The 26,068-nt window shown below is 41.3% G+C and overlaps 1 protein-coding gene across 2 annotated transcripts in view; it reads right to left on the reverse strand.

Annotated features, from left to right (window-relative positions):
• Positions 1 to 26,068, reverse strand: part of LOC126185223 (plastin-2) — a 203,630-nt gene that overhangs the window by 45,438 nt on the left and 132,124 nt on the right. For both annotated transcript variants that reach the window (XM_049928103.1, XM_049928102.1), the window contains exons 7-8: positions 14,367 to 14,580; positions 1,895 to 2,033 (exon numbers count right to left, since the gene is read on the reverse strand). In XM_049928103.1, coding sequence (XP_049784060.1) covers positions 1,895 to 2,033; positions 14,367 to 14,580 — 353 coding nt within the window. The remainder of the gene's footprint in view (positions 1 to 1,894; positions 2,034 to 14,366; positions 14,581 to 26,068) is intronic.

Consider the following 26,068-nt stretch of genomic DNA (forward strand, 5'->3'; position numbering starts at 1 on the left):
GGGATCAGAAACTGCAATGCTGATTTAAACGTCATTGTCATCTTCTGAGCTCTGATTGATGTTGAAAATGTCTTACTCTGTCAATCTATGCTGTACACATAGTCACAAACTGCAACAAATTCCTCTACTGATACTATAGGACACTCAAACAATGTAAGAACTCTACCAAACATTTTACTAAATGTCAGCTCAGTTGCACTATATGAAAATGCTTAGAGTACCAAAGAATTCTGCATAGCAAAAACAATTTTCAGTCATCTTTGGAATCATCGAAATCCCCACACAATGGAACACATGTAATAATGTAACAAACAAATGGAAAATCTTTTTGTTAAATTGTCAAGTTTCAGGTTTTGAGTAATGCCTTTATCACTGGATTGTAGAACAATTATTGAATCTCAAGGTAAAATACATGCTTTGTACATTTTAATTTAATACTGTTTTGTGTGTGTGTGTGTGTGTGTGTGTGTGTGTGTGTGTGTGTGTGTGTGAGAGAGAGAGAGAGAGAGAGAGAGAGAGAGAGAGAGAGAGAGAGAGAGAGTACTGCACAGATCAATCCGTACTGCACAGATCAATCCTAATTGCACCCTACCAACACCATAGTCCTTTCCTTACAGATTTTCCTCCTCAACATGATTGTTCCATGGTGAAGTTTTATCATGTGAATAATGGTTAAATAGGCCCATTGTTTTTGTGTTGAAGACATGCAGATGATGCAGAGCATCATATTGTTTATGTAGTTGAAGACAACATATACTGCAACAGGCCTGCAGTCATTGTTGATACAACTTTCTCAGCTTCACTGCAAACATCTTAACACTGAACTGTTCCTTTTATTTTTCTCTTTTCTTGTTCTCAAATGTTCTCTCTCTGGCTCTAACATACTACGTTTAAACATCTATCATATCTCGTTAGATACAGTGAGTATTATAAAAAAAAGAAAACAAAAAGTATAAAGTATTTTCCATTTTGATGTTCCTTTGCTAGAGTTAATGTCATTGCTTTTATGATACAAAAATCACCACCACCTCCTGCTTCCAACAAAATGGTAGCTCATTCCCATACAAGAGAAAGAACAGAGGAGCAACAGTCTGTAATTTCTGCTCATGTAGAAGATGATACTTTCTAATATTTGTTAATGAAATTGTTAGCATAAAATCATGTATGTTTCAATTTTCTAGAATTAAAATCAAACCTGTAATGTCACGATCTGTTAATTCCATAGAAATTTAATTTCTTTTACAGGAGGTGAACACTGGCAAAACCAAGTGTCACAGATAATTTACATCCATTAGAGACATTTTACCATCTAAAATTTCTATATCGTCTGTGACAGAGTGGTGTTTTCTAGAGGATACGTGATTTGGAAGAGGAGCAAAAAAAAAATTAACTAACCCTCAGCTACAGCCATCCAGAATTTGTCTTCTACTTTTACAGCACACCACACAATTTAGAACTTGTGTAAAATCTGATGTTTTAGCAAACTACAACAGACCAGAATTCCAATACAAAAGGATATTTATAAAACTATTCCATTTTCAAAAGTAAACACTTCCTGTTACAAAACTTTAAAGAAACCATGGAAAACATAATTCTGGATGCAAGACAACAATTTGAACTCCTGAATACAAGTGTCTCACTCAGTAAAATCTAATAAAATATTGTGTGTGTTCGTTTCTGAGACTCCGATTCATTGTAACTCCTCTAATTATAAAAATGGTATGAATTACTAGCCAAACAGACATACCAATCAGTTGCCATTAATATGAACAACTCTAATATGGCAGATGTATTAAGCTGTGGACTACTGCTAATAGCAAGAGTTCAGGAAAGGTAAAAACTGTAGCAATTATAAAAAAATCTCTCAGTACAGTGACAAATACATTTAACATACCTGTGTACCTTGTTCCAATTGACAATTCCTGGCTTAATAATATCGTAGAGCTGGAAGATGACAAGACCGTCAGCCAAGTCAGAGTAGAGCCAATTGACATATGGTTGCACACCCATTGAGTTCATCCAGTTCCTGTAAGCTGGTGAAAGCACATTATTCTATGAACATTTGTATTCAAGAGCATTACGTGAAAGAAGATAATGTAAGTGTTATTTATATTAACGTAAAAATTACACTGAATACCACACAATTTAATTTAACTGCTATTTGGCTAAATATACATGGTACAAGAGCCATCCTAGAAGTACCAGACTTAAGAAAAAACAAAAATTTGGACAGCCACGTGGCACTACTGAGACATAAGGCCATCGTGTTCAGCTTTTGGCTCTGGCGCATCACAGGGCATCTGCAATAGCAATTTGAGCATTAATTGGCACAAGAGAAGGCCAGTTGAGGGCCTGAAACCAACCTGTCTGTGTGCTAGACACAATAGACCTACACTTTGAGTTATGGTCTGGGGTGTGATTTCATATGACTGGAGGAGCACTCTCGTGGTTATGCAAATTTGTACATCAATCTAATGATTTGACCTGTTGTGCTGCCATTCATTGACAGCATTCCAGTGTGTGTTTTCCAACAAGATAATGCTCATCCACATAATGCTGTAGCAATCCAACATGCTCTACAGACTGTCAACATGTTGCCTTGGCCTGCTCGATCACCAGTTTGGTCTCCAAACGAGCATGTAAGGGACTTCAGATGACACCTCCAGCATCATACACAAATAACATTAACTGTCCGTGTATTGACAGGTGCATCAAGCATGGAATTCCATCCACACACTGACATCTGGCATCTCTACAACACAATGCATGCAAGTTTGCATGCTTGTATTCAAACATTCTGGTGGTTACACCAGTTATTAATGTTTCAGCATTTCCCATTTGCAATAGCTTATCTCATGCACACATTAATCTGCAATCTTGCAATGTTAACCACTTAAATACGTTACCAAGACACCTGTATTCCCATTACTCTACATTAATTATTCTTTGATGTTAGATTTTTTTTCTCTGTCAGTGTATAACGGAAGTCGACAATAATGCAGGGGGTAGGAGGGTGGGATGTACAACTGTATTATGTATTATCAATGGCAGTTGGCAGTTTCAGATCCACTTGAAAATGGCCAAATGTAAAGGCTAGAACTAGTTATGGCCTTAATAAATTTATTATTAGTAATGGGAGTTGTTTTTCATGAAAGTTAGTACACTCAAAACTAAGAAAATTTTATTAATACATTCATGCTCAAACTTAATAGAAACCAAGAAATGGAAGATTTAGCAATTTCAATTGGTTGCCAGTATACATAAAGAAAAAACCGACTGCAATAATGGTGTGCAAGTAAGAAGGCAGATGCATGACGCAGTTGGTGCAGAGGGGTGGAGCGTATCTGGTGACAGTACCAGTTGTGTTCTCTCTTTGTTCCATGACACACTCCAGCCATCAACTAGCCTGGTAACTGGTTGGCTGGCAACACTGGAGAGGAAGCACTATATTGGGCTACTGTTTCTGCTTCTGGCTGTCCCAAATAAATTTACACACTCTGAAAACTGTATCAGTTGCTTCTTAATGTAACACTTGTCACGTTTCTGTAATTAACATTACAGTGGATAAGTACCTTCACCATACCTAAACTAACATGTAAATTTACACTAACTGCTCCTCATTTTTGTACACCAAAGCACACACTACAGACATCCCAAATGACATTCTGGCAACTATAACTAGGACAATGGCCACACGGTATGAAGTCTACATTCAGATAACAGTCAGTTGCCTGCGTATGCAGTTTCATGTCACTTGTTTTACTATACTTTTTACTGTTTTGGAAGAGAATGGAAGCTGTCACAAAATTTATAAACTTATTTTACATGAAAAATATTTTGTTGTGAACAATGATGTAAGTGATTAGCATATGTGCCTATCAACTTTGACAACATGTTTGATCATTTGTATAGACTGCCTTTATATTTCATGCATTTCTTCTCACAAAGTAATTTTTTTTTAAGTAATACAAAAGGTGACCAAAAATGTTAAACAATTATTACTGTGATATCTATCTATCTATCTATCTATCTATCTATCTATCTATCTATCTATCTATCTCTCTCTCTATCTATCTATCTCTCTCTCTATCTATCTATCTCTCTCTCTATCTATCTATCTCTCTCTCTATCTATCTATCTCTCTCTCTATCTCTCTATCTCTCTATCTATCTCTCTATCTATCTCTCTATCTATCTCTCTATCTATCTCTCTATCTATCTCTCTATCTATCTCTCTATCTATCTCTCTATCTATCTCTCTATCTATCTCTCTATCTATCTATCTATCTATCTATCTATCTATCTATCTATCTATCTATCTATCTATCTATCTCTCTCTATCTCTCTCTATCTCTCTCTATCTCTCTCTATCTCTCTCTATCTCTCTATCTCTATCTCTATCTCTATCTCTATCTCTATCTCTCTCTCTCTCTCTATCTCTATCTCTATCTCTATCTCTATCTCTATCTCTCTCTCTCTCTCTATCTCTCTATCTATCTATCTATCTATCTATCTCTCTACCTGACTAGAAGCTATTTTTCACAAATTATGCAGAATGCAATTGCAAATGAATAGAATAGTAAAAAATATTTATACAAGTCCCACTAACAATGCATTTCAGATACAAAAAGTAGTAGCCCACATGTACCAAAGTAGTCAAAACAGTTACACACTTCTCTAAATGCTGCAAGAATTGTAGCATGTAGCTGAAGCTATAAAGATCTGTAGCCTTGCAAGTAAGTACTAGTCAGATTCAATGTGTCACACTGTGCTACTGTATGTATGGTACATGTCTAAACAACTACAAAGAATCATGTCTTGACACATACAAAGTAAGTCTGTTTCCACCATATACCAAGCGGAAAATGGCTATCATTTAGTGTGCTTGGTTAGGGGGGTTCTATGAAGTAGGCAAGTCTATACACTCTGACGGCTTACCACGGCAAGAACAAAGAGTGTGTGTGTGTGTGTGTGTGTGTGTGTGTGTGTGTGTGTGTGTGAGAGAGAGAGAGAGAGAGAGAGAGAGAGAGAGAGAGAGAGAGAGAGAGAGAGAGAGACACTCAGGGTAGAAGTTCTGGGATAGACCTAGGTATTTGAAGATGAACTGGTGGTCTTCTTGTGTTTATGGAATAGGGTAACAGCAGCAAGGATTGTAGGTGGCTGTGCTCGTGTCTCACAGCTGGTGGAGTCCATCCGTCAGGAAAGCCCTGTGCTGGACACATTTGTTCATGTTATCATCTTCATCTTCCCTACAAAATTAGAATGTATTTTGTAAGAATACCAGAAAAAATGAAATAAAAAACCATGGAATTTGCACCAAGTAACTTACACTGAGCAATTTCTCAGTTGTTCACTAGTACATTTATTTTATGTTAAAAACATATATAGGTTTTCCCCTCAGTTGCTATTCTTGCCAATGAGGAAAACAATTACAGAAGTGTAACTTGAATCCAGACTCATTGCTAGTTACCTAATTTCATAGACATATATACAGATCTCTTTTCACAATAAAATATACTCCTGTAAAATAACAATTGATCAGTTTTGCACTTTAACACTCCTGCAGTACAGAAATATTGCAAAAAGTGTGACTTCGAATCACATGCACAGACAATTGACTAATTCCAACGCAGGCTTTGTGCCACTTGGCCACTGAACCAGTTAGAGATGGCTTTCCTCCTCATGTATGCCTCCAACTGACCTAAATCACCGACCTAAATCACCGACCTAAATCACCGACCTAAATCACCGACCTAAATCACCGACCTAAATCACCGACCTAAATCACCGACCTAAATCACCGACCTAAATCACCGACCTAAATCACCGACCTAAATCACCGACCTAAATCACCGACCTAGTTTTTTTTTTAATTATCTGGTTACAGGTAACGTATGTATGAGAACAATTTCCTTATTTTTAAGTGATGAACGGTTACACGTAATCTGAAATGGATCCTGCTTTATTACCTTTGACCTAGATTAAAAAAAGAAACACACAGTGACCAAAACATTTCCACAGAACTTACTTTCCAATGGCCCTGCAATCAATCAGATGAATTGTGTCAACACCAGTGGTTCACATTGTCTGGCTGTTGACACTAAAAGGTGCATTTTTGTGTGCAGAACTTTTTTTTTTTTAAAAAAAGGAGAAAGCAACTTGAAATAACATCTTCTCTGTAAAACGATAGCCATACTGTCAGAACAATAAATACATGTCCACACACGCCCTTATCCACACATATGGTCCCGGTTGCACACATGACGACGATGACGACATCCTGCTAGCTCTATCCCGAGGAAAATGTCAGGGAATGTGACAAACAGGCCAATAAAATCCCCTTACTTAGACCCACTCACGTAAACAGTAATCAAACCAGGCTGGTCAGTCTGGCGATGTAAAATCTTGTTAAATTTAATAATAATAATAATAATAATAATAATAATAATAATAATCTGTAGTAGAATTCTTCCTGTCAGCAGTCAATTTGAAAAGTAACCTGGGACCCTTTAGTTTCCAGGTGGCTCCCTTACTCCATCCCTGGCTCTGGACCTCAAAATGACCCCACCTGCAGTAATTCACAGCTCTCCAGCACATGGATCCTTAATGGCCTAGTTGCCTATCGACAGGGACTGAACAGCCATTGCAGTGGTGGCTGTGCAACCAAGATAGAAGCTAGCAATTTCGGAATGGACAAAGCCTTGTAAGCTTCGCGTACCACAATGTAAAAAGACGTCAAATATACAGCAGATGCTCAGCAACCTCTGCACACAGGCTAGCAACTAGACTCGTGTAATAAGTCCAGGCCTTGCTGATAAATAAACCTGGCCTAGCACAAAGGCCCTATACAGTTTGTGCAGACATGACCTGTTGGCTCTCAAGATCTACGACCGAGATATTTAAGAACGTTTACAGCCTTGAGAAATACCAGTTTTATTTCATAAGGCATAGCAGCCACATTAGCTGCTCATCAAAGGTGAGGCCCAGATATTTCACCTTTTCCTTAGGAGTGAGAACAGCATCCCCAGTTTTTAAAATGGGTACTTTAAAAAAAGAGAGGGCACAATTAAAATCGATGCAAACAGTTTTCTCCAAAGAGATTTTAAAACCTGTGGTGTTTACCCATTCCTCCAACCACCTGATTGCCAAATGCAATTGCTGAGTAGCCGTTGCAAGGTTGGAGGATGCACAGAAGACTGAGAAATTATCCACAAACAAGAAACAGTACCAGACGTCATACTGCAGATTTAATACTGTTGATTGCAATGGCACATACCCTGACAATCTGAACATTCCCCTGACGGACTTCATTCTCCTGCTTAAAATAGACAGGACACTCCCAACCTTGTATCTAAAATACCTGACAGAGGAAGGACTGTATGAAAGTGGGTAGATATCCATTGAACCCCCCCCCCCCCCCCACTGATAATAGAACTAAAACAACATACACTGATCAGCCAGAACATTACAGCCACCAACCTACTATCGATACAAGCCTGTCCACACGATAGCAGGAATGACTGCTAGTCAGACAGATGCACAGTTCATGTAGTATCAATGAGTGTGCTGTCTGTGTGTAGAATGGGGAAGGTGCGCAATATGAGTTTGACTGAGGTCAGATTATGATGGCCCAGAGCCTCAGCACAAGCATTTCAGAAACTGCAGGACTTGTCAGGTGCTTGATGAGAACTGTGGTGAGTGTCTTCAACATGTGGCAAAACCAAGGTTAAATCATGTTCAGAAATCATGGGGTTGGGTGACCACCTCTCATTACAGATGTCGGCCATCGTAGGCAGGGCACACTGGTGAAACAGGACAAGTGGCAAGCTGTGGTGGAACTAATATAAAGTTTAATGCTGGGCGGAGTATAAGAGTGTGTGAACACAGTGAACCGAACACTCCTAACAATGGGACTCCGCAGCCGACGGACCCACGTGTGCGCCAACCTGAACACCACATCAGCTCCTATTACTGAAAGGGGCATGTGACCATTGGCATGGGAGGGTCTGAATCCATCGTCTTCCAGAGCAACAGTTCCTTGACATCTGTACTGCTGGGCAGTGACAAGTTGGTGGCAGCTCCATTATGCTCTTGGGAACATTCATGTGGACATCCATGGGTCCGATGAAGCTCGTGCAAGGTACAATGATGGCCAATGAGTATCATACACAGGTTTAAGGCCACATACACCCCTTGATGACGATCATGTTTCCCGACAACAGTGGCATTTTTGAACAAGATAATGTGCCATGTCACAAGGCCAGGAGTGTGACTTAGTGGTTTGAGAAACACTGTGGTGAGTTCCAATTTATGTTCTGGCTCCCAACTTACCAGATCTGAACCCAATCTAACATATCTGGGATGTGATTGAACGTGGCATCGCAGCTCATCACCCCCTCCCCAGAATATACGGCAATTAGGTGACTTGTATGCAGATGTGGTGCCCACTCCCTCCAGTGACCTATTACTGCCTTACTGCTTCCATGCCATGATGCGTCACCACTGTTATCTGTACCAAAGATGGGCATACTGGCTATTAAGTAGGTGGTCATAATGTTCTGCCTGAACAGTGTAGTATCCTAGGCCTTTCCCAATTCAAAGAAGACATCAAACAAGGTGTTTCTTATTAAGAAAATTTTGCTGAATTACTGCTTCAAACAGAGTCAGGTTACCGAATGTTGAGGGATACATCCTCAATGCACACTGGCAGTGACTTAGTAAGGACCTTGTTTCCAGAACCCACACTAGGTACGAGTTGACCATATGCTCCAATGTCTACACAGCTTATGACTAATGATACAGTTAGTCTGATCCATTTTTAAAACTAGGATCAAAATAAATTCTTTCCACAAGTTGGTGAAGTCTCCTGTCATTAAATTTCAGTGAACAGCTGAAGGAGGACCTCCACCTCCAGGTCCAACTGTTTAAACATGCTGTATATTATCATGTCATGACTGGGTGTAGTATCATGAGCTACCGGCAATGTAGAATGCAAGCCCCACAGAGAGAGAGAGAGAGAGAGAGAGAGAGAGAGAGAGAGAGAGAGAGAGAGAGAGAGTGGTTGTATCCCTCCATGCTGGTGAAACGGAAATCTTAGTCAAGCCTCTCCTGTGTTTCGAATAATGATGAAAGCTGGACCCTAGCTAGAACTGGCCATGGTGGTCTGAGATGATGGAGCCATTGTCCAAGCAATGATCCTCAGTGATGTTATGAGACACCCCTGCTCTCGTGCAGCTGTTGTCGACAGTCCTGATATCTGCGTGGGGATCCTCCTGATGGTTTCCTATACTTCACTTGTGGTTGTTGACCTATTAATGGATTTCAGAAAATCTTACCAAGACCTCTGCTTACTCTATCAAATTATTCTCCCTTTGTGCACACCATCCACAAGGTTGCAAGTTTCCCATCTATAGGGCACTGATTGAATCTGCTTATAGCCACCCTCCCGACCCTGATCACAAAATGACACTCATTTTTCACCACGGAACAGGCTGCTGCCTAGGTGTTCCCACTGACTTCGGGATGGATGCATCCGTGGCATGGTGGATCATGGCTGTAACATTACCCATCCAATCCTGGATGCTGTCACATTGCTCAAAAACAGCCAACTGCTTGTAAAGCAACAAGTTAGCCTTTCTGAATAGCTATCTCTAATGCTTCCTTTCGGGACATGCTCCATCAGGCAGCACAATGTGCACTGAAGTCCCCTAAAAGGAGAAAGGGATGGGGTAGTTCAACAAGAATGTGCATGATGACACCACTGCAATGGTCTTGTGGGATGGTATGTATGCAGAGCACACCGTGACAGCAACACGGGCCATTCTCCGAGCAGCTAAAGCTTGCTGTTTTGTGGTGAAGGGCAAGGGTGAGAAGTTGACTATGTCCTTGATGAACACTGCTACCCCTCCTTCTGCCCTGTCACCGGTAAGGTCATCTTTTCTGTAGAGGTGACAGCCTCCAAGTACTGGTGCATCAGCCCATTTAAAATGTCTCTCTTTGAGATAGTGGCAAGAAGATCCATCCTGTATAAGGAGTTCAAGTCCTACAGAAGATTCCTATACCCATTAGTATTCCACTTGATTATGAGAGCTATTTCAGCAGTGTGGTTTTCATTTACTCCTATCCTTACACCAGGGTGGTGAAGCACTTTTGGAAAGAGGGTGAGTGGAGGGTCTGTCCAGGTCCAGTGACAAGACACCAAAGTCCATAATGTTGTCATCAGCCAGATGTGCCGGAATGACATCTGATGGCACCCAAGACAGATTTTGACCTGAATGTTGCGACCATTTCCCTAGTCCCTTTCCCTTCAGAGATGATGGAGACTGGGGGTGTTGAGAGGCACTCTGCTGCTTTTGGCGTACCCTCTCAATGCTCACTGCAAAAAATGTTGCTAGCATCTTCTGTCTAAGCTGCCTGGATAGCTATGTCTTTACTCACGTTGCTTTGACATGTACAGGAGCAAGTACAGGTGCTGGTGGTGGATAACTGTGCACTGGACAGCATTTGCATTGAGGCGTCTAACTTGGGGACAGGTTTCTGCAACACGGAATCATATGAAGTGGCAACAACGGGTTTTTGTCCTCATACTCTCTTTCAACTTCTGTGCAGGGTATAGCTTGTTCACTTATTTCCTGAATTTTGCATTTTGCAGAAAGAACAAGGCATTCTCAGCTACAGACTGGGTGCAGAACAGTTTATCCAGAGTTATGGAAACAGGTATTCGGTCTCAGCTTTATGGGGTGTCCTTCCACACTTCCCACAGATCACTTCACCTCCACAATCCAGCATCACACTGCCACAATGTTGGAATTTGTAGCACTGCATACGGTTAAGTATGTAATGCCTAACTATCGGAGGAACCCTGCCAAGACATGTTCAGGTAGTGTTGGAGAACTGAAGGTCACGAAGGCGGTGGTCTTCTCAATTTCTGCATTATTCCTTTGCATCCTCTGCTCCACATCCACTAACCCTCTGCAGTGTCCATTCTGGTTCAAGTTCTGCAGTGTTGATGTCCATAATATCATGGCACATAACCATACTCTTGTTTGAGTTGAGGGAGTTATGTAACTCAATAGTTATGACACAGTAACCCAATTTTTGCGACTTCATGAGTAGTTTCATCTGCTTTACCCTTTTTGTCTCAAATAATAAGGAATGATTTCGTAACTGCTTAATAGACTAAGGTACAAGCAAGCAATTCTAAGTCTTCATGGATACAGACAGGGAGACACTGACGGACACCCTATCTCCTACAAACACATTTGGATTTGACTCCAAGAGCCCCGTTACTAAACACGATTTAATTATCAGGAGGACCAGTCTCCCTAATTGTCTTGGATGAGTGGATGTGAGTACTCCCAAGCAGTAGACCCATCACACTTTGAGTTGCTAAGTCCGAGTTTGAGGGTTTCATCTTGGTCCCACAAGCAGCTCCACTCAGGATCCACTCAAGAGTCCCACTGCCTGAGTAAGTTAATAAAAATAAGGTGCAGTAGTTTCCCTAGAGGTTGCCCACTAATGACTGTTTCATCTCAACAACCACGCATCTCACCGGCAAGCAGCACCCCTCAAGATTGAGGTTTTCTTGAGAGGTTTTTACTATCCTTGGGATCTCAGTGGTCAAACAAAAATCTCCATACCCTGTGTCACACAACGTTCCACTGCTGTGCCATACAATGGTGGCTGAAACATGCCCAGAGTTTACAGTGAAAGAGGAATGGTGGTACTCATCAGTCCCCAGCTCAGGAACCCCGGGGTCTCCAATCCTGTATCCAAAAAACAAATGCTGAGCCCCTGAGGGTGGCTGCACACAGCTGTTGAGCAGCTTCGAATGGGCACCCCTGAGTAAACACTGAATACCACACAGAAATCTAATACTGCTATGAACTTCCAACCATATTGGGTCATTTTGCTATAAAACACCTATTTACAAGATCTGTCTCTCACATCTACTCTTATCGCAACCCTGTCAGTGACATTTCTTACCTCATGAAAGTCATGTTACACCACATACCAACTTCAATGTACAGCATCTAATGAGCATAGATCCAAACCAATGATTACCACCTAGCTGTCGGAAGGTCAACTCAGCTACAGAGCAGGCTTCATAACATAATGTGATTGAATTAACTGATGCTTCACAATCCACAGTATTTATATTCTCCCCTCTCCCCAACACACAGTTTTCTAAATTGTGCAATTTTCCTTATATACAGAATGTAGATGTCTTTACTCTTATGTACTCTGTATGGCTGCACTGAACCACTGATCAGGATATCTGAGCATGTAGCACACCTCTCATGCCAATTTGACATTTGTTATGTGCCACCTCCTTGGTACTGCAGTTTCAGTGACCAGCAGTACATACCGTATTTACTCGAATCTAAGCCGCACTTTTTTTTCGGTTTTCGTAATCCAAAAAACCGCCTGCGGCTTAGAATAGAGTGCAAAGCAAGCGGAAGTTATGAAAAATGTTGGTACGTGCCACCACAACTAACTTCTGCCGTCGAATATATGTAGCGCTACGCGGGCATGCTTTGTAGTTTGTAGGCACAAAGATAAATACTGGCGCCAAAACCTCTGCGTCAGTAAATAATTTTTTTTAAAAAAAAGTGGAAGACGAGCTTTTTTTCTCCGCTGCGAGTTTCGACCACTGCATTTTCATACATTATCCAACGAAGTAAATACAAATTCCGTGTTGTTCATCTTCGAATGTAGCAAAATTTCAGTGTACTACGAAAATCTGACTGGCAAGACTGTTTGGGATGTTTGTCAATATGGCCAACTCTATGTTCTGAATTTTTTCCTATCTGTGAGAAGAGATGGTTGCTAATAGGAACCTGATGAAATTTGAATCACATACAGTATTCTCTTCACCATAAGAATAATACGAATTAAACATTTTGCCATGTATTCTTTCGTGTTTGCTGCTATCTCATTTAAATCCTTCTGCCTAATAAACTACGAAACTAGAGTGAGACAACAGCAAACGCGGAAGAATATACGTATCGTGTCATGTTTATATTTGTATTATTCTTATGCCTAATAGTGATACAGTCAGAAATGAAGCACGGCAAGTGACTAGATTTTTAAATCTAAGATGACTCAAATTTCTTTGCAGAATTTGATGTAATAAAGAAGCGGCCGCAAAGATTTTCAAACGGAGAAAATTTTCGCCTAACTCTCGTTCAGAACATGTTCAATCATACGCAGTCTATTATTTGATTCTTGTTGATCATTATCAAAGAAAGCAGCAGTGTAAGTAACATCTCTTGCCATTGTTTCACTAATGAGACGATTCCTCTCTCTCTCTCTCTCTCTCTCTCTCTCTCTCTCTCTCTCTCTCTCTCTTTTTTGTACGCGGCGGTAGCGCGCGCAAAAGCAAGCCATGCCGCGAGCCGCGACAGGCCGTAAACACGCACTATCAGAATGCGACAAACAATGCATGACACGGTGCAGTAATGCATTTTCAGCTTAAGAGTGACGCAAACACCTATAACAAAGAAAACGGCACTTATCAAATCAAAGCAAAATAAACAATCGATTCATACTAGCCGAGGCACGTGAAAAAGGAGGGGTACCCGTATAAATACGGACGGAGCGCCTGACGCATAGCAATGGCTACCTGGTAAAGCTTAACTGCTAAGCTTACGACTCAAACCAAACTACTGTAGCTGTATCGTCATTCATTCGACCTAAATTGAGTCTCATATTACAATGGACCAACTTTGTTTCGATTTGGAGGTGCGGCCTAAAACTTTTCTCTCCCCTTGAATTTCGAGTCTCAAATTTCAGGTGCGGCTTAGATTCGGGAATTTTTTTTTTTTCCTTTATTTCGAGTCTCATTTTTCAGGTGCGGCTTAGATTCGAGTAAATGTATTATTTTTTCCAATGTTAGAAGCAGCACCTTCCCATGTGTGCCCCAGTGTTACGGGCAAGGGGGCGCACTGGCACGGATGCGTAAGGATCCACACAGCCACCTCCACACATATGCATCACATTGTAAGAAGGAATCGAAGCATGCTGCACTTCCTGATTATTAGCAAACCTGCATGGCCATTAGGCAAACACAGAGTAGAATATTTTTTCTACAAAGTATCACTACTTTTGCGAATTCAACAGTAAATGTTTAACCTTGAGGTTTAATCTATTGCTCATTGTCATTTTCCTCAGGCTTTTAGTTAAACAACTCTTAATCCCTATTGTATCAGCAATTCTCCAATTAATCTTTTCGGAGCTGAAAGCAAATTACCCTCATCTGATTGAAGAGGTCTCTCAAAAGCACAAAACTGACTCATTATTACTTTAGACCTTTCAACTTAAAAGTCAGAAGTCTTTCATAACTTCATATGACTCAAAAATACTTACTTTTCTCTTCCCTGGTTTCTTCAATATTCTCTAATCCTTCAATTTCACCTTCAGGGCGATCAAGACCGGGATGGTTATTGAACAAGTTGGCAACAAATGCAAGGTTAAGTTTGTAAATTCCATTAGTCACATCACTCGGTGTGACAAAACTACGACAACCCAGTTTCCCAGCTTGCTGGAGCATTATTTCTGCACGTCGCAGAAGATCTGGCTCCTGTAACAAAAATCAATTCAATTACATTTAATGTAGCCACCCCCCTTAAAATTACATACTGATCACTTGGGAGAAATGTAGATAATGCAGCTCTCATAACAGGTGTTCATTTGGCCCTCTACTGGTGATTTAAGTCATGGCAGTGAAGTACGTGTGTGTGTGTGTGTGTGTGTGTGTGTGTGTGTGTGTGTGCGCGCGCGCGCGCACCAGTTTATTTTATGGAATCACCACAGTAAGACATTCCACATGGAGACATGACATTAGATATTCCAATGACCATAACACAAATGAAGCTTCATGATTTATTGGTGAATGAATGTGGGCATGGGAATGGGCATGGGCATATAATGTTCCACACAGCCACCTCCCCCCATATGCATCACATTCTTTGCAGATTCTTTATAACATGGTTTGAGAAGAGTGGCCATAAAAATATCCTACCCAACACGGATCAGAGACAAGTGTCATATTTTATCAATGAAATTTGGTTTCAACCTGACCATAAATGGCAGTGTCAGTGAATGTAGATCTATCTCATCCAGTTTCCAAGTGAACACCGTGAAAGTAACCCCATGCAATAGGCATTTGGAGTATGGTACCTCGCAACATGTCATCGCTCACACCAACATATACATCAGCATGTTTTCAATGAGCAAAGCAATGCCAACTGGACAGCAGCTGAATGAGCTATTTAATGTTGCCTGAAGAGTCACAATTTGTCCCTTTTTCATTCAATCATGGGGTCACGTGAGCTAACAGCCCAATGACCCATCTAACTTGCAATGTGTTGAGGTTCAAGTTTAAGCTACAGATAATTCTGTGACTGGGATGTTTTTCATAGCATTATTTTGGCCCAAACCTTCAGGTTACTACTAACATGAACCAGGATGTTTATTTCAAGATTCCCAGCGACTGAGTGTTGCCCCCTCTTCTAAATCTTCACGAATTGTACAATGTAACAGCTCCAGTCTGTGAAGGTAACAATAGCCATGTTCACAGTGCAACAAGCATAAAATTTGCTGTTTGACGAACATTGGGGCACTACATCACAGCTTAACTGACCTACTGTATCACCTAATCTTCATTCGACAGAAAATGTCTGGGATTATTTGAAATAGTGGGTGAAATGTTACAGTCAATATCCTCTGACCTTCCAGTTTCTGCAGCACACTAACTGATCCATTAAATTTCAGGAGTGCAGTCACATAAACAACTATTACTACTATTAATATTTCACCCATATATCCTTCAGCCATCTTCAAGGTGAGCTAACAGACAAGCTATTGTTTTAAACCACAGATATTCAAGAGCCAGAGACATTGATCAGTGGCACAGAATGTGTGTGTCTACATGGTCAAGCCATTCTGAAATACTGAGGTATCATTATTGGCTGCACTGCAGCAACATCTTTCTGAATTTATTAATAACACCAGACTTCATGACTTGTCCAGTTTCAAACTGGTGTATCTATCAAATTCTTCACCAAATAAATTCCAGCTGCTTCTTTTACAACTAAGTGACCAGTGTCGATGCAGTGCTCTGCTACAGCTGATTTTTTGGGCTGTTACGAGTTGAGTGTACCTATGATGTTCCATGCAAGTTTCATGGACGGTGAGAGTCTTCTTCCTGATGTACGGAAAGCTAGACTCGCAGAATATTCTGCAAACCCCAGCCTTGTGGAGCATCAAGTCACCTTTAACAGAACTCAAAAGTGCTGCTGTCTTCAGTGGACGATGAAAAATCACTCACTTCATGAGGATAAAAACTATTTTGATGGTGGGTTTCCCCCACAAACAGCACGAAAACCATAACTCTGTCTTCTTCCTCAGTCTTCTTGTCATTCACCCTGATGTCCACCGAGGGTTTTATTCATAGCGCCTTATGTACCAGTTGAGGAGAATACCCATTTGCTTCAGAAATGTCCTGTCAGTGCCAGAGCTCATCCTGTAGACTGTTCTTGTAAGCAAAGCTATGTAAACCAAGGTTCTGATGCCAATCATCATCTGGGAAGGGTGGTGACAGCTAGTTGATGCACCCAAGTCGGTAGGCATTGGCTTCTGATAAACTGCATGCCCCATGGTGTCATCTCTGATGAATCAAAACATCCAAAAATGGGAGGCATCAGTACTTCTTTATTTCCATCGTATTTTGGATTTTTCCATGGGTAGAATTTAAATGGTTTAAAAATTCCTGTAATTTGCCTTCAGCATGCGGCCACAGGACTTGCATGTCATCAAAATACCTCCAAAATACTCTAGATTTCAAAGATGCAGATTCCAGTGCCTTTTCCTCAAAGTCCTCCATAAACAAACTGACCACCAAAGGCAACAAGGGACTACCCAAGGTGACACTGTCACTCTTCAATAAAAAAAAATATTGTTATTTAATAAGTAGTATGTCGAGCTCACAACATGTCTGAACAAAGATGAAAGCTTCAAATAGCAACAGAACCAAATAGCTAGCCTTGTTGTTAATACTCTGTGGGAAAGCGTGCTGTCCACATACACAATTATGTGGGCTTTATTGGCAAACTTAAATCAGCACTGTACATTCTCAGTGGCTTATTTGTCACATTTGGTGCGGCTTCCCTGATCACCAATGTACCTCTTTCAGAATCTCTCTCTTATTGGAAAAAGTTTTGGTTAAGAGGTTTCAGCTTTTTAACATGTCCCAACTGTGAATTCTTTTCATTCAATAGTAAATTTTTTGAACAGTGACCATTACCTTCAGTAGTCCCTTATCACCTTCTTTCAAAAATTCCTTTTTGGGGGATCTTGAGGAGGTGGCATTGGAAACTGCTGGTTACAAATCCACAGTATTTTTTTAGGTATGTTGACGTACTTTTAGTGTGGTCCCATAGTGAGGATAAACTAAAAGAATTTCTAAACCATCTAAATTCAATCCACGAAGAAATTCCTCTTACGACAGAAACCAAAAAGGAGTAATGCCTTCCATTTTTTGATGCTTCGGTTTGTTGCAAAGATGATGGCACACACTGGGACACGTAGTTTGGACAAAGTCAACTCGCATACATTAAAATTTACATGCAAATAACTGCTACCATCTTTCCCAGATGTCTTCAGAATCTTGGTCCACAGAGCATTGCTGATGAGAACATTCTCCAGAATGAACTTTTACACTTATCGGGGCTTTTGAAGTAAAGGGGTATTCTCCATGTCAGATACACTATGTGATCAAAAGTATCTGGACACCTCCAAAAACATATGTTTTTCATACTAGGTGTATTTTGTTACCACCTACTGCCAGGTACTCCATATCAGCGACCTCAGTAGTCATCGTGAGACAGCAGAATGAGGCGCTCCGCAGAATTCACCGACTTCAAACGTGGTCAGGTGATTGAGCGTCACTTGTGTCGTACATCTGTACGTGAGATTTCCACACTTTTAAACATCCCTAGGTCCACTGTTTCAGATGTGATAGTGAAGTGGAAACATGAAGGGACACGTACAGCACAAAAGCGTACAGGCTGGCCTCGTCTGTTGACTGACAGCGACCACCGACAGCTGAAGAGGGTCGTAATGTGTGAAAGGCAGACATCTATCCAGACAATCGCACAGGAATTCCAAACTGCATCAGGAACAACTGCAAGTACTATGACAGTTAGGCAGGAGGTGAGAAAACTTTGATTTCATGGTCGAGTGGCTGCTCATAAGCCACACATAACACCAGTAAATGTTTCTATTGGACAATTGAACAGTGGAAAAATGTTGTGTGGAGTGATGAATCACATTGCACAATGTGGCGATCCGATGGCAGGGTGTGGGTATGGTAAATGTCCGGTAAACGTCATCTACCAGCGTGTGTAGTACTAACAGTAAAATTCGGAGGTGGTGGTGTTATGGTGTGGAAGTGTTTTCATGGAGGCGGCTTGCACCCCTTGTTGTTTTGTGTGATACTATCACAGCACAGGCCTACACTGATGTTTTAAGCACCTTCTTGCTTCACACCATTGAAAAGCAATTCAGGGATGGCAATTGCATCTTTTAACACGATCGAGCACCTGTTCATAATGCATGGCCTGTGGCGGAGTGGTTACACGACAATAATATTGGTGTAATGGACTGGCCTACACAGAGTCCTCACCTGAATCCTATAGAACACCTTTGCGATGTTTTGGAACACAGACTTCATGTCAGGCCTCACCGACCAACATCGATACCTCTCCTCAGTGCAGCACTCCCTGAAGAATGGGCTGCCATTCCCCAAGAAACCTTCCAGCACCTGATTAAATGTATGCCTGAAAGAGTAGAGGCTGTCATCAAGGCTAAGGGTGGGCCAACACCACATCGAATTGCAACATTACCGATGGAGAGAACCACATACTTTTAAGTCATTTTCACCCAGGTGTCCAGATACTTTTGATCACATAGTGTACGTATTGTACTGTGAATAAAACCTGTGTACGTAAGGAATGAGGAAGACAGACAGACAGACTTATCTTCAAAAATAGGTTGAATCCTCACCAAGCACAAAGTTTAAGTGATTTTTTTAGCTCCACTGAAGACACCAGCACTTTTGAGTTCTGTCAAATGCAATTTGATGCTCCATATGGCTGGTCTCTACAGGATCCTTTGAGAATGTAGCCTTTGTACATCAGGCAGATGACTCTTACAGTCCATGGAACAATACATACCACTATAGACACACCCAGCTTTTACAGCCCAACAAATTAGCAGTGGCAGTGCACGGTATTGATTCTGACACATGTGGTATAAAAATGTCTAAATTCTAATATCGGCTTCATCTTTTTGGGACCCTGTTGTGAAAGAAGTGAAAGAAATTCATTTGGTAAAGAATATAACAGAGATAGTGGTTTCAACCTGGGAAAATCATGGAATCTGACACTTTCTTTAACAGACTCATAAAGACATTGCTACAGTGTAGCTAATAATGATTCATCAATATCCCACCATGGATTAACCTATAGCCATAGAGTCAATTTATGCACACTATCTGCCACCAACCAACATCTCTAGCACTTTTGGATCTGTGGTTTAAAACAAAAGAATGAGTAGCACGCAACTGCTGTAGAGTTAAAAAGTCATTCAAGATATAACCTGACAATAGCCAAATCCCAGTGGCAACTTATTCCAGTGAGAAGACATCAGCAAGTGGCTTAAAATTTATCCAAAATCCATTGTTGACAAAGGGTACACTACTAATGTCAGAATTTATTGGCACAAGGAATAGGATAGGAGGATAGGAAGAGGGGGAACAGTCACTGTGAGGGAATCTACAGGGTGAGCTGGGGGGGGGGGGGGGGGGGCTGACATGACAGGGAAGGGAGAGGTGGGTGCTGAGGTGAGAGGCTGAAGAGGATGGCAACGTGCATGTGCATGTGCATGTGCATGTGCATGTGCATGTGCATGTGCATGTGCAGGCACAGGCTGAAGGGGGCGGAGGCACAGATGCAAAAGGGGATAGACGGGTGGGGGGAGAGGAGGAAGGGGCGGGGGGGGGGGGGGCTGCGGAGGTGACAGGCCGACAAGGGTTGGGCCAGTGGGTTGAGAGGGAGAGGCACAGTGGTGAAGGGCTAACTGGGGGAGAGGAGGGTAGGGTGGGCAGGCAGCATACAGAGATGACTGCCTGATGGGAGGCCACGGAGGTGACAGCTGATGAGGAGAGGGGTAATGAGGTGATGGACAAGGATGAGGTGAATTGCAAGTGGGAGAGGAAGAGATGTGTGCATTTATGTGACACACACATACGTGGGTGAAGCCGTGGGAGGGGACATGGCTAGGATCTTAAATACACAGCTAAAACTTCAATACACAATTTTTTAATAATAGCATCAGTGTTGTACGATACTGATGGTGAATCAGCTGCTCTTACTGCTGTCGTTTTATGCAACCTGTAGTGTTCTAGTTTGCCTTCATAAACCACATGCAAGATTTTCATATTTTCTTGCTTGCTACACGCAAACTGTTAGTCCTACAATAAAAATGATCAGGACCTTTTTGTATGAAATTTAATGTACTTAAATTGTATACTAGGCTTGAGGCCATAGTTTGAGTTATTCAAGAAAAATGTACAAAATTACCTTCAAACTCGCCCTATTCTCACACTCAGCCCCCATCTTTCAGGGTTTCTAGTATGTTGTTCATGGCACTCCCTTCTACTACTGTACAAATATTAGTGACTGCATGAATTACTTCCCTCATTCAACATTTTTTTGTCTTCTTTAATTCACCTTATTATGACACTTGCCCAGTTTTGCACTTACATATTGTAAAATTGAGGTCTGTGTAAATTTTACGTAACAGTTTTGTGAATTTTAACACCATAAAAAAACATTTTACTTCGTCGTATTTGTCAGGCCTTCTGACTACCAAAGTACTGTGCTTGTAAGTGTCAAGTCTGCATCAAATTGTTAATGTATAATTAGTTTATGTAAATAAGTTATACACAACTGCAACCAGTCACTTTTTTCAATAATAATGCTTTATTACATTAACCGGTTTTCAAACCCTTTCAGGTTCATCTTCAGATGATTTCGGGAGGATCCGGGAAGTTACATCATTACTGGTAGTAGCATAATGCTGGGTGCTGGTTTGTGACAGTATAAGCGGCTTTTTTCGTATCTGTCTGCCTCCATTTTGGTGTCCTGAACACTTTCACACGAACTATATTAGTTCACACTTTAACAGTGACACTTTACCAGCATCCAGCATGCACTTTACAACAGTTGTAAACTTGTTGTTCACAGTATTAACAGGCTTTCTTTCAGCCTTCCTCCTCTCATACCAGAACGGAGTTGTCCACATCTGACTGTCAGCTCTCACTCCAAATGCTTGTTATTTCATATTTCATCCTTGGGAAATGAAGCTAGTAATAGAATACTGTGGGTGATTCAGCTGGAAGTAGATGAGCTGACAAATCTCATTCCAGGTTTGGGAAAGACAGAGATGATCACTTCTTACAGGTTTTTCAAGTTCTCTCACACTATCCATCCAGCACAGCACATTGATATGTTCCACAACAGAGATTAATACAATTACAGAATTTTTGGATAACAAGCCACTTGTCTTTAATAAAAGTATCAAACAATTTTCTGATGTTGCAATCACTTCTGATGTGAATGACCTAGCGAGCTCATTATCAGCTGGAGGCAAATGGCCAACAGTAATATGGTTGCAAAGCCCCAAGCAGTAAGCAAAATTCAGTACAAACCACATGACTTTCCCTTACACTTTTAGAAACAGGTATGTGGTCTTGACCATTGATCTGAGTACATCTTAGCTGTCACAGGGCATCTCACCTGATGTATTTACAGCTCATCTCTGTGAATGGACCCAACAAGCACAGAGAGGGTGGGTTTGGTTAGTCACTGTGTGCTCCAATGTTAGGTAGATGATGGAGCTCAGTCAGAGAAATTACAGGCAGTCAGGAAAAAGGCCTGCATTCACTTGGTAGGTCTACCGTGAGATCTTGTCAGAGATGTGGAGGAGGCACTGCCAGTAACTACTGAGCGCACTGACAGCAGCTGACTGCAAATCTTGCCTCATGACAGCATGACTGACACCTGAAATCGGGGTTCAGTTGTCATCCTCTGTTACTGCAGATAGCTAGATGAAATGGTGAAGACAACTAGCCTCACATGCTGTGGGCTACTAGGATACTGGTAGCAATGTGTGTGGAATGCACACGTGGGATGTTTTTAATGGAAACTCTTCTACAAGCCTGATAAGGTGCAAATTTATTTTGGAGATGAGACATCAACTATGGAGAGTATTACTGACATTGCAGGTCAGAAAGTAAGTTAGTGTAGTAGTAGTTAACTACACCAGCATTCATGAAAAAATTCCAGAAATAGTCTTGCTTATAAACGGCAATAATGTGCACGTAGAACTAGAGTTGAAAGCTGTATGAAATTTCAAGTGAAGAGAAATAAAATTTTAAATTCAGATTGGAATGTCTATTTCAAAGACAGGCAGTATGGCAGTGATGGTGGTGTGTTTATAGCTGTAAATAATGCAATAATATCTTAAAAGGGTAGTACAGATTCTGGATTCAATACAATTTGGGTTTAGTAAGTGTGAAAGGTGGTTAAAATGTGGTAATTAGAATCTTTTTACGAGGCTCCAGCCTCAAGAGCTATACAATGGAAAAATTTGAGAAAGTATTATATAAATTTTCTGATAATGTTATAGGGTTTGGAGGGGGTAGGGGGATTCAGTTTACGACCTATAGACTGCGAGACTAATATGACGTATGTGGATGGTAGTACAGCGATTACTGCTGTATTGTTCTAAAATGCCTTATCTCAGCACTAACTTCAGGACATAGAGGATTGGCTCATGAGAGTAACACAATATCTCACTGTTGCAAACACCCTTGGACTGTCATACTAGACAGAGGGCAAGCAATGTTACATGTTTACCTTTGTCAAGAAATGGCCCTGTCTAGACAGTTTACTGTTTGTATGCAGTATCAGCTCTCCATACTTCTACTAAGCGGTTGGCAGAATGTTTATGAGCAGTGTTATAGGATATTGTCCTTAACATTACATACAACAACCAGACCGCCTACATCTTAACTTCAGCACAACCTGGTGAGGATTTAGAGTAAGTTTGTTATCAGAGCTATTTCTCTACTTTATTCTTTAAAATGCTGTAGCTTCAGCCTAATTTCCTGTTTTGTTTAACTGCAAGCAACCTGAAGATTTTCAAAGAGATTGCTTGTATAACACAATAAATGTAAAAAAAAAAAATACACCGGCAGTGGCATTCATTAAGCACGAACACTTAAACTGTTGAACTGTTAAGACTGGAGCCGGGATTACATTACCAGAACATTGAGTGAAGAGTGGGGTCGAGTGATCCCGTAAAGCACTGGGGCACTAATGAAATATCACTCAATTAACAATCATTTATTAGTGAGAATTTTATGTCACGCCGTTTTCTTCCCAGCACTGCTTAGCAGCGACCACGCTGCTTATAAGCCAAGGTGACACATCAGCGCCCCACGATGGACTTCCTGAGCACAGATCCTTGCACTGCCTGTGGCCAGCACTACGGTCCTGTCAGAGGAGGGTGCAGCAGCCATGCGTGCCTGCAGTTTGGTGTGGCTGTGGCACGTCAGCGCTCTCCAAAAGTGAAGTTGCACTTAGGCTGAGCCCAGGAAGTACGCATACCACTTTCATCAGTTGTCAAGATGGTGTGTAGACTGAAGACCCAGCAGTAACATTAACATCCTGTGTAGCAGTTCCAGTACAGACGCAGTGTAGCAGTACTTTTACTGTCTCAGTAGTGGTGACACAGGTGCCCTGCAGCTAAGCTGAGCAGTCTGCAGGTAAGCAGACTGGGTTTTCATCCATGAAGACTGGCCTGGCCTCCATTCCAAGTCAGTGACTACTGTATCAGACAGGACTGCGAGATGCAGACCAGTCCCCTCTACAGTCAGACAGCTGTGGACTTGCAGCTATGGACTTCAAGTTAGTGGCAGCTTCTAGACACTTTTACCATAGCATCCTGCACCTTAATAGATCTGGTATCTGTAACGCACATGGAAAGGATAAACTATCACAATGAGCATGAGGAGTGTAGAGAATTTATAGATGGTGATAAACTCATATGCAACTTCAGACATGTGATGAAGGACACTATACAGCACAAAGTAGCACTTTTATAACATTTCCGATAGTGCTACTTTCCACACAAGCATAAAAATCCCAACCAAGTTTCCTGGGATATATCTCAGAGGTCAGTGCTCGGCACTGTAGTGCAGTCTGTCCTCCTGGGTGTTCAGGGTCTGTATCAATCCAGCTGTCTTGCTTCTTTGGTCCTGTTGATGAAATGTTTCATGTAGTCATCCCAAGCATTGTGCAGTTGAAACTATCATTTTCGACTAGTGGCCATGGAGCAGAAAGAATGGTGTGAAGCCTTTAGTATCTTGCTTCACTGTGTTATACGTGAACATCACAATGTTATATCATACCCCAAACCCTTTTATTTGACATCAACATATATCAAGAGCATATCTGCCAGCATTTTATTAAAGCATTCTATGAGGCCATTCGTATGTGAATGGTAGGCATCACCTGCGGGTGATGTCGCAATATGAAATTAACTCTGATACTAGTCTACACTGGAAAATTTTTCCATGGTCAGAGATGATCACACATGGTGCTCCATGCTTCAAAAATGACACCCCCTACAAGGAACTCTGCAATTTCTGGAGATGCAGCAGTCAGCACAGCTTTAGCGACAGCATAGCAGTTGAGGTAGTCAGTGCAGACTATTGCTCACTGATTCCCGTTAGTCAACTTAAGGAACCTCCAAGAGTTCTATTCCAATTCAGTGGAATTGTACTACTACAGGCGGCATTAGTACAAGACGCCCTGGAGGCAATTGCAGCATATGATTCTGTCATTGACATTCCTTACAGTGGCTCAATGTCAAACAGATCCATAGACATCTGGCCAATTATACCTGTGTTTGATTACATCTAGAAGCTTCAGGAATCTTAGGTGAACAAGTGTTGGGACTGTCATGAAAAACTTCAGGATAGCTGGCCGTAGTTTAGGCAGGATGATGACCAACCCTTTCTGCCCCACTGGGTCATAGTTACTCTTATATAATGTTCCATTACTAAAATGTCCTTTTGTCAGTTCCTCCTCCTTCACGGCTTGTATGCTTTTCAGCAGTGCTGGATCTCCTGCTGATTCAGTACCAATGGCTTAATGTAGCAATGACTAAAAGTACATCCATATTCCTGTCTTCTGCCATACAATTCCTTGAAAGGCAGCCAGGGCCTTGTGCTTGCATCCACTTTCGGATACCACTGTGATGAACTTCTAAAGCCTCAGTGCCCATTTCACCATGGATTCGCCAGGCTAACCAGCCAGCACAAGGGTAAATTATTTTGCAAATAACTATGACTCGAAAAATCAACAGCAAGGCACTCTTTCTCAGTTGTAGAGCAGTTCCTATTGGAAATCATAGTCGTCTGGAAGTATACGCTATCACCTTTTCAGCACCTTCCTGTATTTGCACTAGAACTCTACCTGTTCCAAAACCACTAGCGTCTGTGTGAATTTCTACCTTGACATTCTCATCATACAATGTTAGACTGGGAAAGACTTTCGTGCCTCCTTATGACAAAGGAAGATCTTTCTTGCGCTTCTTTCCAGGAAAATTTGGGATTTCCCTACAGTAGTTCCTGTATGGGATTTGCCTTGGAACAGAAGTCCTTTACAAATTGCCAGTACTATGAGGGCTGTTCAAAAAATTCTGGAACTTTGTCCACAAAGTCTTCTCCGCTTACCTTTCACCTACTGTGCATGGTCTCCTTCCAAAGACTCTCCTCCACAATTGATACATCGCTCCGAATGCCATTTCCATTTCTGGAAGCTGTCTTAGTACACCTCTTGTTAGATCGCAGGAAGTGCCGTCTGTGAAATTTCTTTACTTTTTTTATTTCATCTATCATTGCAAATCTTCATCCCTTCAATGGGTTTTCAACTTTG

The sequence above is a fragment of the Schistocerca cancellata genome, chromosome 4 (genome assembly GCF_023864275.1).
Source record: "Schistocerca cancellata isolate TAMUIC-IGC-003103 chromosome 4, iqSchCanc2.1, whole genome shotgun sequence".
Taxonomy (NCBI): Eukaryota; Metazoa; Arthropoda; class Insecta; order Orthoptera; family Acrididae; genus Schistocerca; species Schistocerca cancellata.